Here is an 11,471-nt window from a genome sequence, read left to right on the forward strand (position 1 = left end):
CTCCACGACAGGGAACTGGGGACTGGCCGGCTGGGGATCTGATCGTCGGAGGGAGGCCAGAGTGGAGGAGCGGCGGCGCTGGGGAGGCCGGAGCCCGGAGGTGCGATGCCGGCCGCCTGCCGCTGGGGCTTGGGGAGGCGCGACGCCGATGGGGACTGGGGAGGCCAGACTCCGGAGGCGCGACTTGGGATGGGATTGGGAATTTGGGACGACGGATGAGTGAACTGAAACCCTAGAATCTGAAGGTTATATAGTCTTACGCGGTGGCCCCACATGTCAGTGCGGGTTTCGCGGGTTTGCGGATGCGGGCATGCTCTTTTTTTACCCATTTACCTTTACCCGCTGGGCACAGCTCTATGCCCGCGCCCGTGCCCGCGGGCACATGTTCATGCCCGTATCCGCACCCACCGGGTCGGGTACCCGCGGGTACGCGGATTTTCTTTACCCGTTGCCATCTTTAGACCGGACGCTAGCGCCCGGATCGGCCGTCTCAGCGCTACCAGTTCCATTCTCCTTTTCTAAATCATAATTTGGTCACCGCACAGATCCAACTGCAATCTAAATAAGCGTTTCTCAAAAACAAAAAACAAAAAAAAAAACAAGCCAGCTCAAGCTAGTAAATGAGCCAAACCTGAGCTGAGCCAGAGTTCCAGCTCGTTAAGATAACTATAAGATAATAATAACTAGCCAAGCCAAGCTTGCTCAGACCAAACCGACCAATCCTGGGCCAAGCCAGAGTTCCAGCTCGTTAAGATAAGAAGCTACGCCAGCGCATTATCGTTATCTTAACAAGCCACACCAAACCAAGCTGGCTCTATATCAACCCCCTGCCAGCGGCCAGCCACCAACCGCGATTCAGCATCTTCTACCTACAGAACAACTCTTCCAGCCACAAATGGAATTACAGAATTTTGTAAGCGACAACTAAACAAGGGCCGCTCTTTACCAAAAGAACACGCGCAATGCCGCGAATAATCGATCATAATCTAACAGATTGATATACATCTACCAGTATTGGTGGATTGTTAGCTTCTATAACGTCACTGAAGCGGGATGTAACCAGGGGAGCAAAACAGCATTTGTCCAAACCGATTCCATGCTAGAGTTAACTCTGTAACTAGAAGGCTAATGCAAACCTATACAAAATCTAATTAACTCTGTCAAGACGAGTTCCCATGCAGCATTTACAGATAACGGTTGCAACTAACTGTTAGGAGCAAGTTGAAAGAATGAATCATCAGGTTGGCTTGTCGATCTGGTGCAATATCTAAGTCCACAAAAAGAAATCATGGGGAAAGGGATATGCCTCCTCATGCTTAGCGGCGGTTGTGATTGCTATCTCCCTGTTTACATGGAGAATAAACTCGATGAGTGCCAACTGAAAAGACTTCGATACACTGTGCTTTTGCAAATTTGATGACTTGGTAATTTCGTATCATATGTTAGTACTATAACAGGTAAAAAGGTCGATAAAACGGAAAGAAAATATGCATATCACATTTGTAATATGTGGTGCTGTCCATTACTCCATTAGTGACTTGTTTCGGAAAAAAGGGCAGGATGAAATGAACATGTCATTCTTTCAGTTTGGGCAGAACAGAGAGGGGGGGGGGGGGGGGGGGGGGGGGGGGGGGGGGGGGGGGGGAGGAAAAGACCAAGGGAAACATGTCAAATGTTCCAAGGAACAGATATATGTAACACAAAATTGAGACTCACCTTGAATATCATATATTACTGCAGGGCAGCCAAATACCAGCCACTTGTATCATATGCTATTCAAATCAATGCATGATCTTGGGCAACAAGACTCCATATTCTGACAGGCAATGTGAACGTGGGAAGGAAATGAGCCCCGAACTATTCCCTATGTCACCTATTGAGAAAAACAAAGCTTAGCCTCAAGAGTTAATTATTCTATCCCTTGGCCAGTCAGATCAGAATATTTCCCAAAGGAAATCCAAAAATAGCTTTTTTCCTTATTGTAGATTGCTGCAATGAGACAATTTAAGTTGAGAGTCAACAGAATTTTCAACCAGAGCAACACCAAGAAATGACCAGTGGAGCTAAGGGCATTCATGCTGAGGCTGGAAGGTTTCTTCTGACTGTCGAAGGTACATTATAAAGTCACCACCACCTGAAGGTCAATCTCACGCCCAGTAGGAACAGACTTCCCAGAATCATCCTTGGATTGCAAACCAAGAGATTCATTTACTGAATCGGTTTCAGGTGTAATGACCAGTGCCTCTTTGCCAGATATCCTAATGTTTTTGAAGTGTTCTGCTAGAAAGTCACCTGAATCTTTTGGACTTTCATTATTGTCCAGCTCTTTAGAACTATTTTTATCACCACTCTCTTTTAGACAGTTATGATTATCAAGTTCTTCCAAAACGTTATGATTGACAAGCTTCAGGCTACTAAAACCATCGAGTTCCATAGGACATTGTATTTCTTTATGGCTGTCGAGCAGTTTCCGACTGTTATAGCTGTCGAGTGCTTTCCAATTGTTGTCTCCATCTAGTTCATTCAGACAATTATTATTCTTAGTCTCTTTGTCAGTCCTACAGTTGTCAAGATCTTTCAGATTGGTGTCACTGTTGAGATCTTTTGGACAATAATGATCACCAGGTTCTTTCTCGCAGCCAGGATCGTCAAGCTCCTTCAACTCATTATGGGTGTCAACCTTTTTCAAACTTTTATCATCCTCCGGATCTTTCTCAGTGCTATGAGCATCAAACTGTTTCCAATTGTTGTCTCCATCTAGTTCATTCAGACAATTATCATTCTTAATCTCTTTGTCAGTCCTACAGTTGTCAAGATCTTTCAGATTGATGTGACTGTTGAGATCTTTTGGACAATAATGATCACCAGGTTCTTTCTCAGAGCCAGGATCATCAAACTCCTTCAACTCATTAAGGGTGTCTACCTTTTTCAAACTTTTATCATCCTCCGGATCTTTCTCAGTGCTATGAGCATCAAACTCTTTCAAACTGCCATGATCATTCAGCTCCTCTAGACAGTTATTGTAACTGAATTCTATCTCAGTAATATGACCATTGAGCCTTCGCTCGATGTCATGATCATGAAGCTCTTGCAGACTACCCAGAGCACCAAGATCTTTTGGACAATTGGGATCCTCATCCACCACAAACTTGTCAACACTGTGACCTACAAACTTGATGCCATGATCCTTATCTGACTGACCTTTGAGAATTGTTACAGTCTCTGCATATGGGCAGACAGGTAGACTTCTCAGGCGGCATCTATGGCACTTGAAACCAATGAGATTGTTCACGTTCTCAATAGTAACAGAATATATATCCCCATGAAACCAGTCTGAAAGAAAAAGCAAATGTAATAAGGATTATAGGAGGCAAAATATGAAAGCTACCCATGACATAAAGAGCAACAATGTAAAATCATAAACATCAGACATGTAAAACTGAAACAATGATAGTTGTCGAGTAGTGCTCCAAGCCTCCTATGCTCTCCATGAAGTGAAACCACAAATTTTGAAAACATATTTTCAACTATCTAGTACTACTATGCAAACAATGCACTTTTGCAATTCATTCAAATTAATGTGTAGGATGACATAAGGAAGGATGTTCCTTCGCATAGACAAAACACAAAACAGAAGTTACTTGAAGTAGCTCTGAAGAGAAGGAAATTACCACATTGCTCTTTGATTTTGTCGTTTTATCCCTTCAAAAGTGTTTTCTATTGTTTAACATTATAGGATTTTGAGGAGACATAGCAACTTGTATCCACTCAATTTAAAGCTTGCTATATTTTCCAATGATCAATTAGCTGCTCATTAGTCACCATGGGTGATTTCAGAAAGAAAATCGCTCAACGAAACAATCCATCCTTTACGCAACATATGGCACTTGAACCAATACGTGCATATTTAGGCGCTCAGTTGGGTTGGAAAATTTTACCCTTGTAACAGCTGCCCAAAGTAATTGGGGGTGCCAGCTGAAATATGCTTTCTTCCGTTCTCAGGATACGTGAAAGCACACAAACCATCTCATTGGTGCCATTGTCACCATAACTTTTTTTTTTCTAAGACTGATGATTTTCTTTTCAAACTATGGAACACTACCAACATTTGAAACTTGTAGCATGGGGTGTTCTGGATACTTCATGATCTGAAAATATTTTCTTCCATTCTCAGGAAATGTGCAAGCATACAAGCCATCTCGTTGGTGCCCATGTTACTGCAGATTTTGTTTTTTCATCTGAAAAAAGACTGCCATACTCTGGACTACAGGTGATTAACACTGGCACAGCTACACTTCTCGATTAATCACAAGGGCAAAATTAGAAAATGATGCACTCAGAAAGACAGTGCCAAATTAGAGTGCAAAATTGGTCAAAATTGGCAAGCTGCATGCAATGGAGGTAGTAGTAACTAGTAACTGACAACTTTTGTAAGGAGACAGAAAAATGTGGACTTTCCATAAGACCCATGCCAAGGCTAAAAAAACAGACAGAGGGGTAAGAGCTAGTAATTCCAAAGAGGACGGAACACACAAATTTGTATGTCCTCCCAAAAAGAAGACTATAATAAGAACATTGTTTTAGCTCACACAATTGCTAACTGAACATGTAGTTGCTCTAAGATCAAAGATATGCCATGTAAGTAAAACATGCTTACCTTCACATTTTTCGCAGGCAATATAAATATCCTCTTCACAATAGCATTTCTCACACAAGCAGCATACTGGGCTGACTTCAGAAATTTCAGCATCTTCTGATGGAAAAACTACTCTTTCTTTCCTAAAACTTATTGCCCGTTCATCATGTGGATTTTGTGTCCACCGGAGGCCACTCAACCAGTACGAATACTGCGAAGCAGTCCTTTTCCTCTTGTGAGAGCTAGCTGCATTCTCGGATACATTTGAGTTACCTTTCATGTATTTATCATACAATCGTTTTGATATACGTTTCACTGGTTCATTTTTGGAAACATTTGATGGTTCACTTTCAAGAATCTTTGATGATTCATTCTTTGAAAGATCTGGTGGGTTCTTCCTGGGCCGGCCACGCTTACCCTTTTTGCCAATTTTCTTTTTGTATTTCAGAACTATCTGATTCCTCCTGGTCTCAATCTTGTGTGATTGCTTCTTTTGTTTCTTCTTCTTATTTTGTTTCTTCTGCTTCTTTTTGGGAGATGGCTTCTTTGGTGCAGCCTTTTTCTGAGGAGACTCCACCTTTAAGACCTCATCTAAGCACTTATTGCAAACATAAACAGCATTTCTAGCACCTCTAGGAACCTTGAAATGTTTTCTATGGAAAATAGCTGCATCGAATAAGAATATAAGATAAAGATAAGTGGCAAACACTGTGCAATAACTCCCAATATAATTTTAAGCATCAATAACCAAAGTAATAGGAAAAACTCAATAGCTGATGATTGTCTAGAGTAAGGCTAACAGTCAATAACAACTTTTTTTTATTCAACGACAATCATAGGATACCACAGAAGAAAGTGCATATCAAAAATAAAATCTTGAGGCCAATAGTTGTGCATATGCAAAAAAAAAAGGTTGACTTTGCAACAGCACATACCTGCACAATACTGGCAGTTAACAGCTTCACTGTTGAAAAGAGAGAGAAAGAATCAGAACTAGTAAAGAGATTTTTCCATGTAACAGAAACCAAATTGTATATATATTGCCAAACTGAGAACATAATTGCAAAAACTTATTGGACAAATCAATAGCTGCAAGAATGAAAATGCCAATACATGGTTTCTATGTACAATTGTACACTAACAAGTTTTCGAGAGTATTTGCTCATTTGAATGGCTTCTAGAGAAATAGCACCAATAGTTTGATTGGTAATTGTGCACCTAGATTATTTAGAAAACAAATACTAATATCTAACTCACGTAGTGCAGCCATGTAAGAAGTTTATTCACACATGGCTGATAACATTGCTATAAAAAAATAAGTATAACGATTGAATCTGAAAGCTGAACTGAAAATGTCCAGAGATGATCAGTTTATGAGGCAAAGCATAGAAGAGTTAATGTCACTGTGCTAAGGCCCTAATCTGCATATACTATTTCTTTAACATGTACGCATTCTGACAGTGAGAAATAAACCTTACCATAAGCACATCACTCACATGCATCAAAGTGAGAAGCAACAGATATCAGCACAACAAACTATCACAAAAATAAAAACTAAGACCTATAAAGTTCTCAGCTTGGATGAAATGTAGTGTCCACAAGTATGTTTGAACTGAAATAAACCCTTGCCTATAGCTACTAATAATTGATACGATGAATATGGTGTAGTTCAGAAAATAAATTGAAGGAACTATTAAAAGGGATAAGTATAAAACTAATCGTCTGTGACATACCTTGCAATCACTTCTTTGTGACAATGACCACAAAACATGGTGGATCTTTTTTCTGCTTTTTCAAAGAGGTAATCAAAGCCTGTCTTTCTTGGCATTTCGGGTTTCGGGACACGCATTTTCTTAGTCTTCTTAGGTAGTTCATCAGTTTCTTTCTTTTTCAGTAAACGAGCAAATGTTTTAGCTTCATAAGCCTTCAACAGATTCAGAGGGACATGGCCTTCACTTAACCAGTACCTGTTCCTCTCGCTGGAGGGTTCCTCAAGCTTTGTTCCATGTTTAGAAATAACAGGAGGAATGTTCTCCCTCTTTCCAAAATCAAGCAGATATTCAACATTTGTTCCTTCAATGCGTTTCCTGCGAATTATAACTTTCTTAAAAAGCCTAGCTATTTTCTGTGTTTCTTTGGTCATGAGGCTAGAAGGGAGAGTGCTCAGTATCTCAGTCCACTTGATATTCCATTCAAGTTCTTTAATCTGAAGTGCACAAAGGAGAACAATTCAGTGACCAAATTTTACCTATTGCTTTCCAAAGCAAGGAGAAGATATCACCTGCAAAATGAGCTGGGCCGCATTTTCTGCCATTTCCACAGCAGCTCGCCAGGCTATGTATTTGAACCTCCGCGCAAATTGTGAACCATCGGTGTACAAAATCGTGGGAATTTTCCTACGTCCAGCTGAAGAGTACGAGGTCAAAAAGGTTAGGTGCAAATACAATGGTAGAAAAACCATATCTAAAAATGGACAGAAGATTGCTCATAAACCTTGCCGAGCAGCTTTGTTGACCAATGACTCAGGCAACCTCTTCCAATGAAACACTTGACGAGATAATTTTCCACCCCTCCACCAATAAACACCAACATCACGAGAGTCAACTTTAAGTTCACCATTAGGAGACGGCTTTCTCCCTGGCTTTCTAGCGCTTCCATGACTTAGAGATTTACTAGACGAGCGGACCAAAATATGAGCTGCCGAACCAACAACTTCAACAGAGTCTGCCGGTTTCTGCCATTCTGCAGTAATGGCAACACGTCGCAGACTGGACTCTAACTGCAGAGTATAAGCCAAAAAAAAACATGTATCATTATTGGCACACATAATTAAAAAATTATGAATGAAGCATATGACAAGTGATACCGTTAGAAGAGGCTGCTTAAGTGATGACACATCTGAAGCCTTGAGGACCGCCTTGCGCCAACAAATGCTATATTGTGGATTTTGCCAAGGGCCACTCAGCAAACCATTCAACCTTTCTTCAATTGACAAAATGTTATGCATAGCAAGGATGATATGGCTATCCATATGATTTTCTGCTCTGAGATCAAGAGTATTTGGCTTAGGGCCTTCCATGTACTTAATATCAGTTACTCTGAAAATGCAATCGACGCCGCCACTAATTTGGCAGGAATTGCACCATCCACATTTTTCTTTAAGCAGTTCGGCAGAAAGCTTTTGATCAGTTAGTGCAAAAATGTTAGCATACTTTTTACATATTGTTCTCAGATGGAACGAGAGTACATCCTGAACAGGTTTCTTCCCGTCCTTGTTTTCAGACAGCTTGTGTTTTAGCTCTTCAGCAGCGTTAGCTGCTATTTGACCGAAACTGTAATAGTTTATGTACCTAACAGGATCAAAATAGAGCTGCCAATCTCTTGGTTTTTCCTTAGGTGGTGAATCTTTATGATTCTCTGTAAGCGAACCATTAGCACGTGAATAAACAATATCTTTTTGGGAATTGCAGTTATCATTCTTATCACTAGAGGATCTATTTTGAGGTATTTGATTCGAATCACCTTCAGCAGCATTTCCACTTCGAGATATAAGTGAAGATCTTAGTTTAATGCTATGCTGTGACAAATCTTGATCCAAATCATCAGAATTTGAGGTGCAAGCTTTTCCAGAATCCAAGTGTTCAAAGGAGTTTCCTTGTTCTACCTTAAACTGATCATGCTCACTAGGTTGCTTCATCAATAGTGATAAATGTTTTGAGTCTGTCTCAGCATCAGATGTACTACATTCCCTGCTACTCTGGTAACGACTGTTAAGATTGGATGACTTGATTGCGGTACCACAAAATGAAGAAATTGTGCTAACCATTGAGCTGTACGAAGGATGACATGCGTTCAAAACTGTAACAAGGGGATGGAGATCGATCTGACCATAATAATAACATGGAGAGTTCCCATCACATGAGTCAACCCTGCAAGTTCAGAAGGTGATTTGTTTATTAATGCAGCAAGGAGTAACCATTCGATACATACAGGAAAGATCTGAAAGTAAACAAATCATGTCTCACTTCTGCAATATAAATAGTACACTTCTCTGCATACCCTTAATTAATGAGCCTACAGTATCATAACAACTGGCTTACTAAATCAGAGTATCGCAGGAATTTCATTGTTTCATTCCAGAGAATCTTAATACAGTATAGTTTTACTTCTATTAAAAAGGTGTTTTTGTCTATAGCACAAAGACTGTATTTTTACTGTGGTCTCATAGAACATCAATGTATGACCTAACCTTTGGTTTTATCAGTAAGCCCAACTTTGCCTCAAACCTCAAGCAAGAAAAATAATAATAAATATGTATGCTCTACCTAGCAAGTCGAAAGTGGACCAATTGCTAATTCTACAATGTATGCCCAGGCTCACATGTCACAAGCAGCTAGTATAGACAGAATCATATCATTGTTCCAGCTTACATGTTCTATGGAGAGGAGCCACCCAGAACTAACAAGACAAACAGAGCATCCTATGTGAAGCTCATAGACAAGAAAAAAGATGCAACAGCTTACATCATTCTACCTAGATCCTAGGTGGCTTGATAATCTGAATGGTAGTGCACCAGAGTAACATAATCACTATACTTAGATTTTCGAAAAATACAGGAGGGCATATAGCAGAGGGGCATTAAAAAAAGCACACCAGAGCCCCAAAAGATCATTCAGAAAGATATCATGTAAGGGGTCCAAGGCGACTTACACCAAAAGATAGCTGCAAGTGAAAAAGTATAGTCGGCCGTGTGGATCGGTTCCTAGAATCTCTGCTCCTCTCATAGGATTTGCAATATTTCTAGATCCATCATTCTTCTGTATTAAGCACTCAGGACAATACCAATCACCTTCAGGCAAAAGATCCTCCACCACCCCCACACATTTCGAATGAAATGCAGCTGGACAGCCATCACAGCACAACAAATTGCCATCCATGCCACAAAGATAACATTCATCACTGTTTCCATCATCCATTTCAGCAGATCCTTCTGGAAATTGAGAAGAATCCACTGCCGCCTTAGCAGAAGAGCCCCTCTTTTTTCTTCTTACACCAGAGTTTCTGAAGCCCTCATCGTTTCCATCAGTCTCTGACAATCTTGACCGTATAGCCCCAATCTCCAGAACATCATCAGAGAGTGATCGCAGCAGCTCAAGTTTAACCCCTGCAGGCTGCCTATAGTACTCTGTACTCAGCAGACTTAAATCTGTAAGCTTCATACCATACCTCAATTCTGTGCCCCTGGTTAGCAAGTATTCAGCGAGATAGATTGGCCAGGTTGCTAGGTCTAACAGCTCCCAGTTAAGATTCCTACAAAGACAATAGTGGGTAACTAAAAAACATGTTTTTTCAGTCACGTAGAGGTCTCTAAGCTTAGTATACAGCAAAGGACATGTAAGTTACCTAATGCAGTGCACCGCTGACGGGTCTCCTTCATTGGCGAAGTCCTCCAGGTGGCTCTTGAGAGCCCGCAGCAGAGCGAAATGCACCCAGTCAATCAACGGGTTGACATAGGTGCAGCGCAGCGCGGCCACAAATGTCTCCAGTGAAAACGGGCTGAGGAACAACTGCCTGCTAAAGGACCTTAAGCAGGAGTAGACTTGAAAGACATCGAGAACAGGGAGGCCGCCCAAATCCAGGCCCTGCGACGAGGGTGGCAGCTCCGGCTTGGGCGGAAGTTCCTCCACCGCGGCCTCCTCCAAATCCCTGGACACAGAGCGGTACCGTCCACTCCCGTTTGCGCGAGGCCACTTCCTCCCAGACTGCTGGGGAGTCGAAGCCGCAGCCACAGCCGCCGCTGCAGCCTCCTCCTCGGCCTCTGCTACAGCCGCCACGGCCGCCGCGGCCTCCATCTCGGCCGCGAGTTCAGCCGCCTTCGCCTGGCGCGCGCTCCGCCGCAGCGGCCTGGACGATTCGGGACCGGGGCTGACCCTCCGCTTCTTCTCTGCCGCCGTCGTCTCGGCGGGCGTCGCGGGCTCGCTCTCCTCACCCGCGGCGACGGGGACGGCCAGCACGACGCCGTCGGGGGTCAGGGTAGGGGTCGGGGATTTGTCGTCCTCGTCGCCATCGCCATCTCCGCGGCGGCGCTTCTTAGGGCGCCTCCCCGCGGCGTCCCGCGGCGGGGTGTGTTGCAGCTGCTGCAGCGCGCTCGGCATCGCGGGGCCGACGAGAATCTCGGCCATCTCGTCGGCGTCGACCTCCTCGGAGTCTCCGTCCTCGTAGAGCACGCGGAAGTATCCCGCGTCGGGGTCGTACGACTCCACGACGCCCGCGAAGGTGCCGTACCCCGGGAACGCCTTCCGCACCGCCCGCCCCACCAGCGCCTCCATCCCTCCGCGCGCGCAACCCCCTCACCTACCTAGGGTTTCGGGGGGCGCAGGGAGGCCAGCGCGGCGGCGGATCGGGCGCGAGGGCCTGGGTCGCGGCGGGATCGGCGGCGGCGCGCGGTTGGGGATTGCGAGGGGCCGCGGATTTGTGGGGAGCGGCGGGGGAGGAAGGGGAAGGGCAGCAAGGTGCGGGAGGAGAGGAAGAGGAAGAGGAAGAGGAAGACTCTCGTGTTGCCTTATATCTATCGCTCGCATTCCTCGGAGTGGAGCGTTGAGAGTTGCTACTACTAGTCCTTTCGGTTAGTAGTCTGTTGTACTGCTCGCCTCCCCCTGCAGGAGAATAGAATGGAGCTGCGATTTGGGAGGGAAAACGTGAGTGACATGGGAAGTGACTTGCTTTAATTTCAAAAATGAGGAAAAAAATCTGGATGGAACAGCAGCCCACAGGGGGAGCAAGGCAGAATTTTGCCATTCTCGTGCTAAGGGCGTCATCGGTCGCAGACTAAGCC

General features: G+C 43.7%; 1 protein-coding gene across 1 annotated transcript; it reads right to left on the bottom strand.

Moving 5' to 3' along the window:
• Positions 1-941: 941 nt before the first annotated feature.
• LOC136542758 (DDT domain-containing protein PTM-like) lies at positions 942-11,217 on the bottom strand. Its single transcript, XM_066535342.1, has 10 exons — positions 10,040-11,217; positions 9,347-9,946; positions 7,503-8,565; positions 7,130-7,415; positions 6,918-7,042; positions 6,370-6,842; positions 5,572-5,600; positions 4,658-5,302; positions 1,717-3,333; positions 942-1,343 (listed from the first exon to the last, which is right to left on the bottom strand). The coding sequence occupies exons 1-9, from the start codon at positions 10,963-10,965 to the stop codon at positions 2,117-2,119; spliced, it is 5,364 nt and encodes a 1,787-aa protein (XP_066391439.1). The 5' UTR covers positions 10,966-11,217; the 3' UTR covers positions 942-1,343; positions 1,717-2,116.
• Between the last annotated feature and the right edge of the window lie 254 nt (positions 11,218-11,471).

This window comes from Miscanthus floridulus, chromosome 3 (assembly GCF_019320115.1).
Source record: "Miscanthus floridulus cultivar M001 chromosome 3, ASM1932011v1, whole genome shotgun sequence".
NCBI lineage: Eukaryota > Viridiplantae > Streptophyta > Magnoliopsida > Poales > Poaceae > Miscanthus > Miscanthus floridulus.

Excerpts from the sequence above, each read along its gene's own strand:
- LOC136542758 (XM_066535342.1), bottom strand. The coding sequence starts at position 10,965 with ATGGAGGCGCTGGTGGGGCGGGCGGTGCGGAAGGCGTTCCCGGGGTAC. Across the intron at positions 7,043-7,129 it reads CAACAAAGCTGCTCGGCAAG|CTGGACGTAGGAAAATTCCC; the intron begins GTTTATGAGCAA and ends CGTACTCTTCAG. Across the intron at positions 6,843-6,917 it reads CGGCCCAGCTCATTTTGCAG|ATTAAAGAACTTGAATGGAA; the intron begins GTGATATCTTCT and ends TGTGCACTTCAG.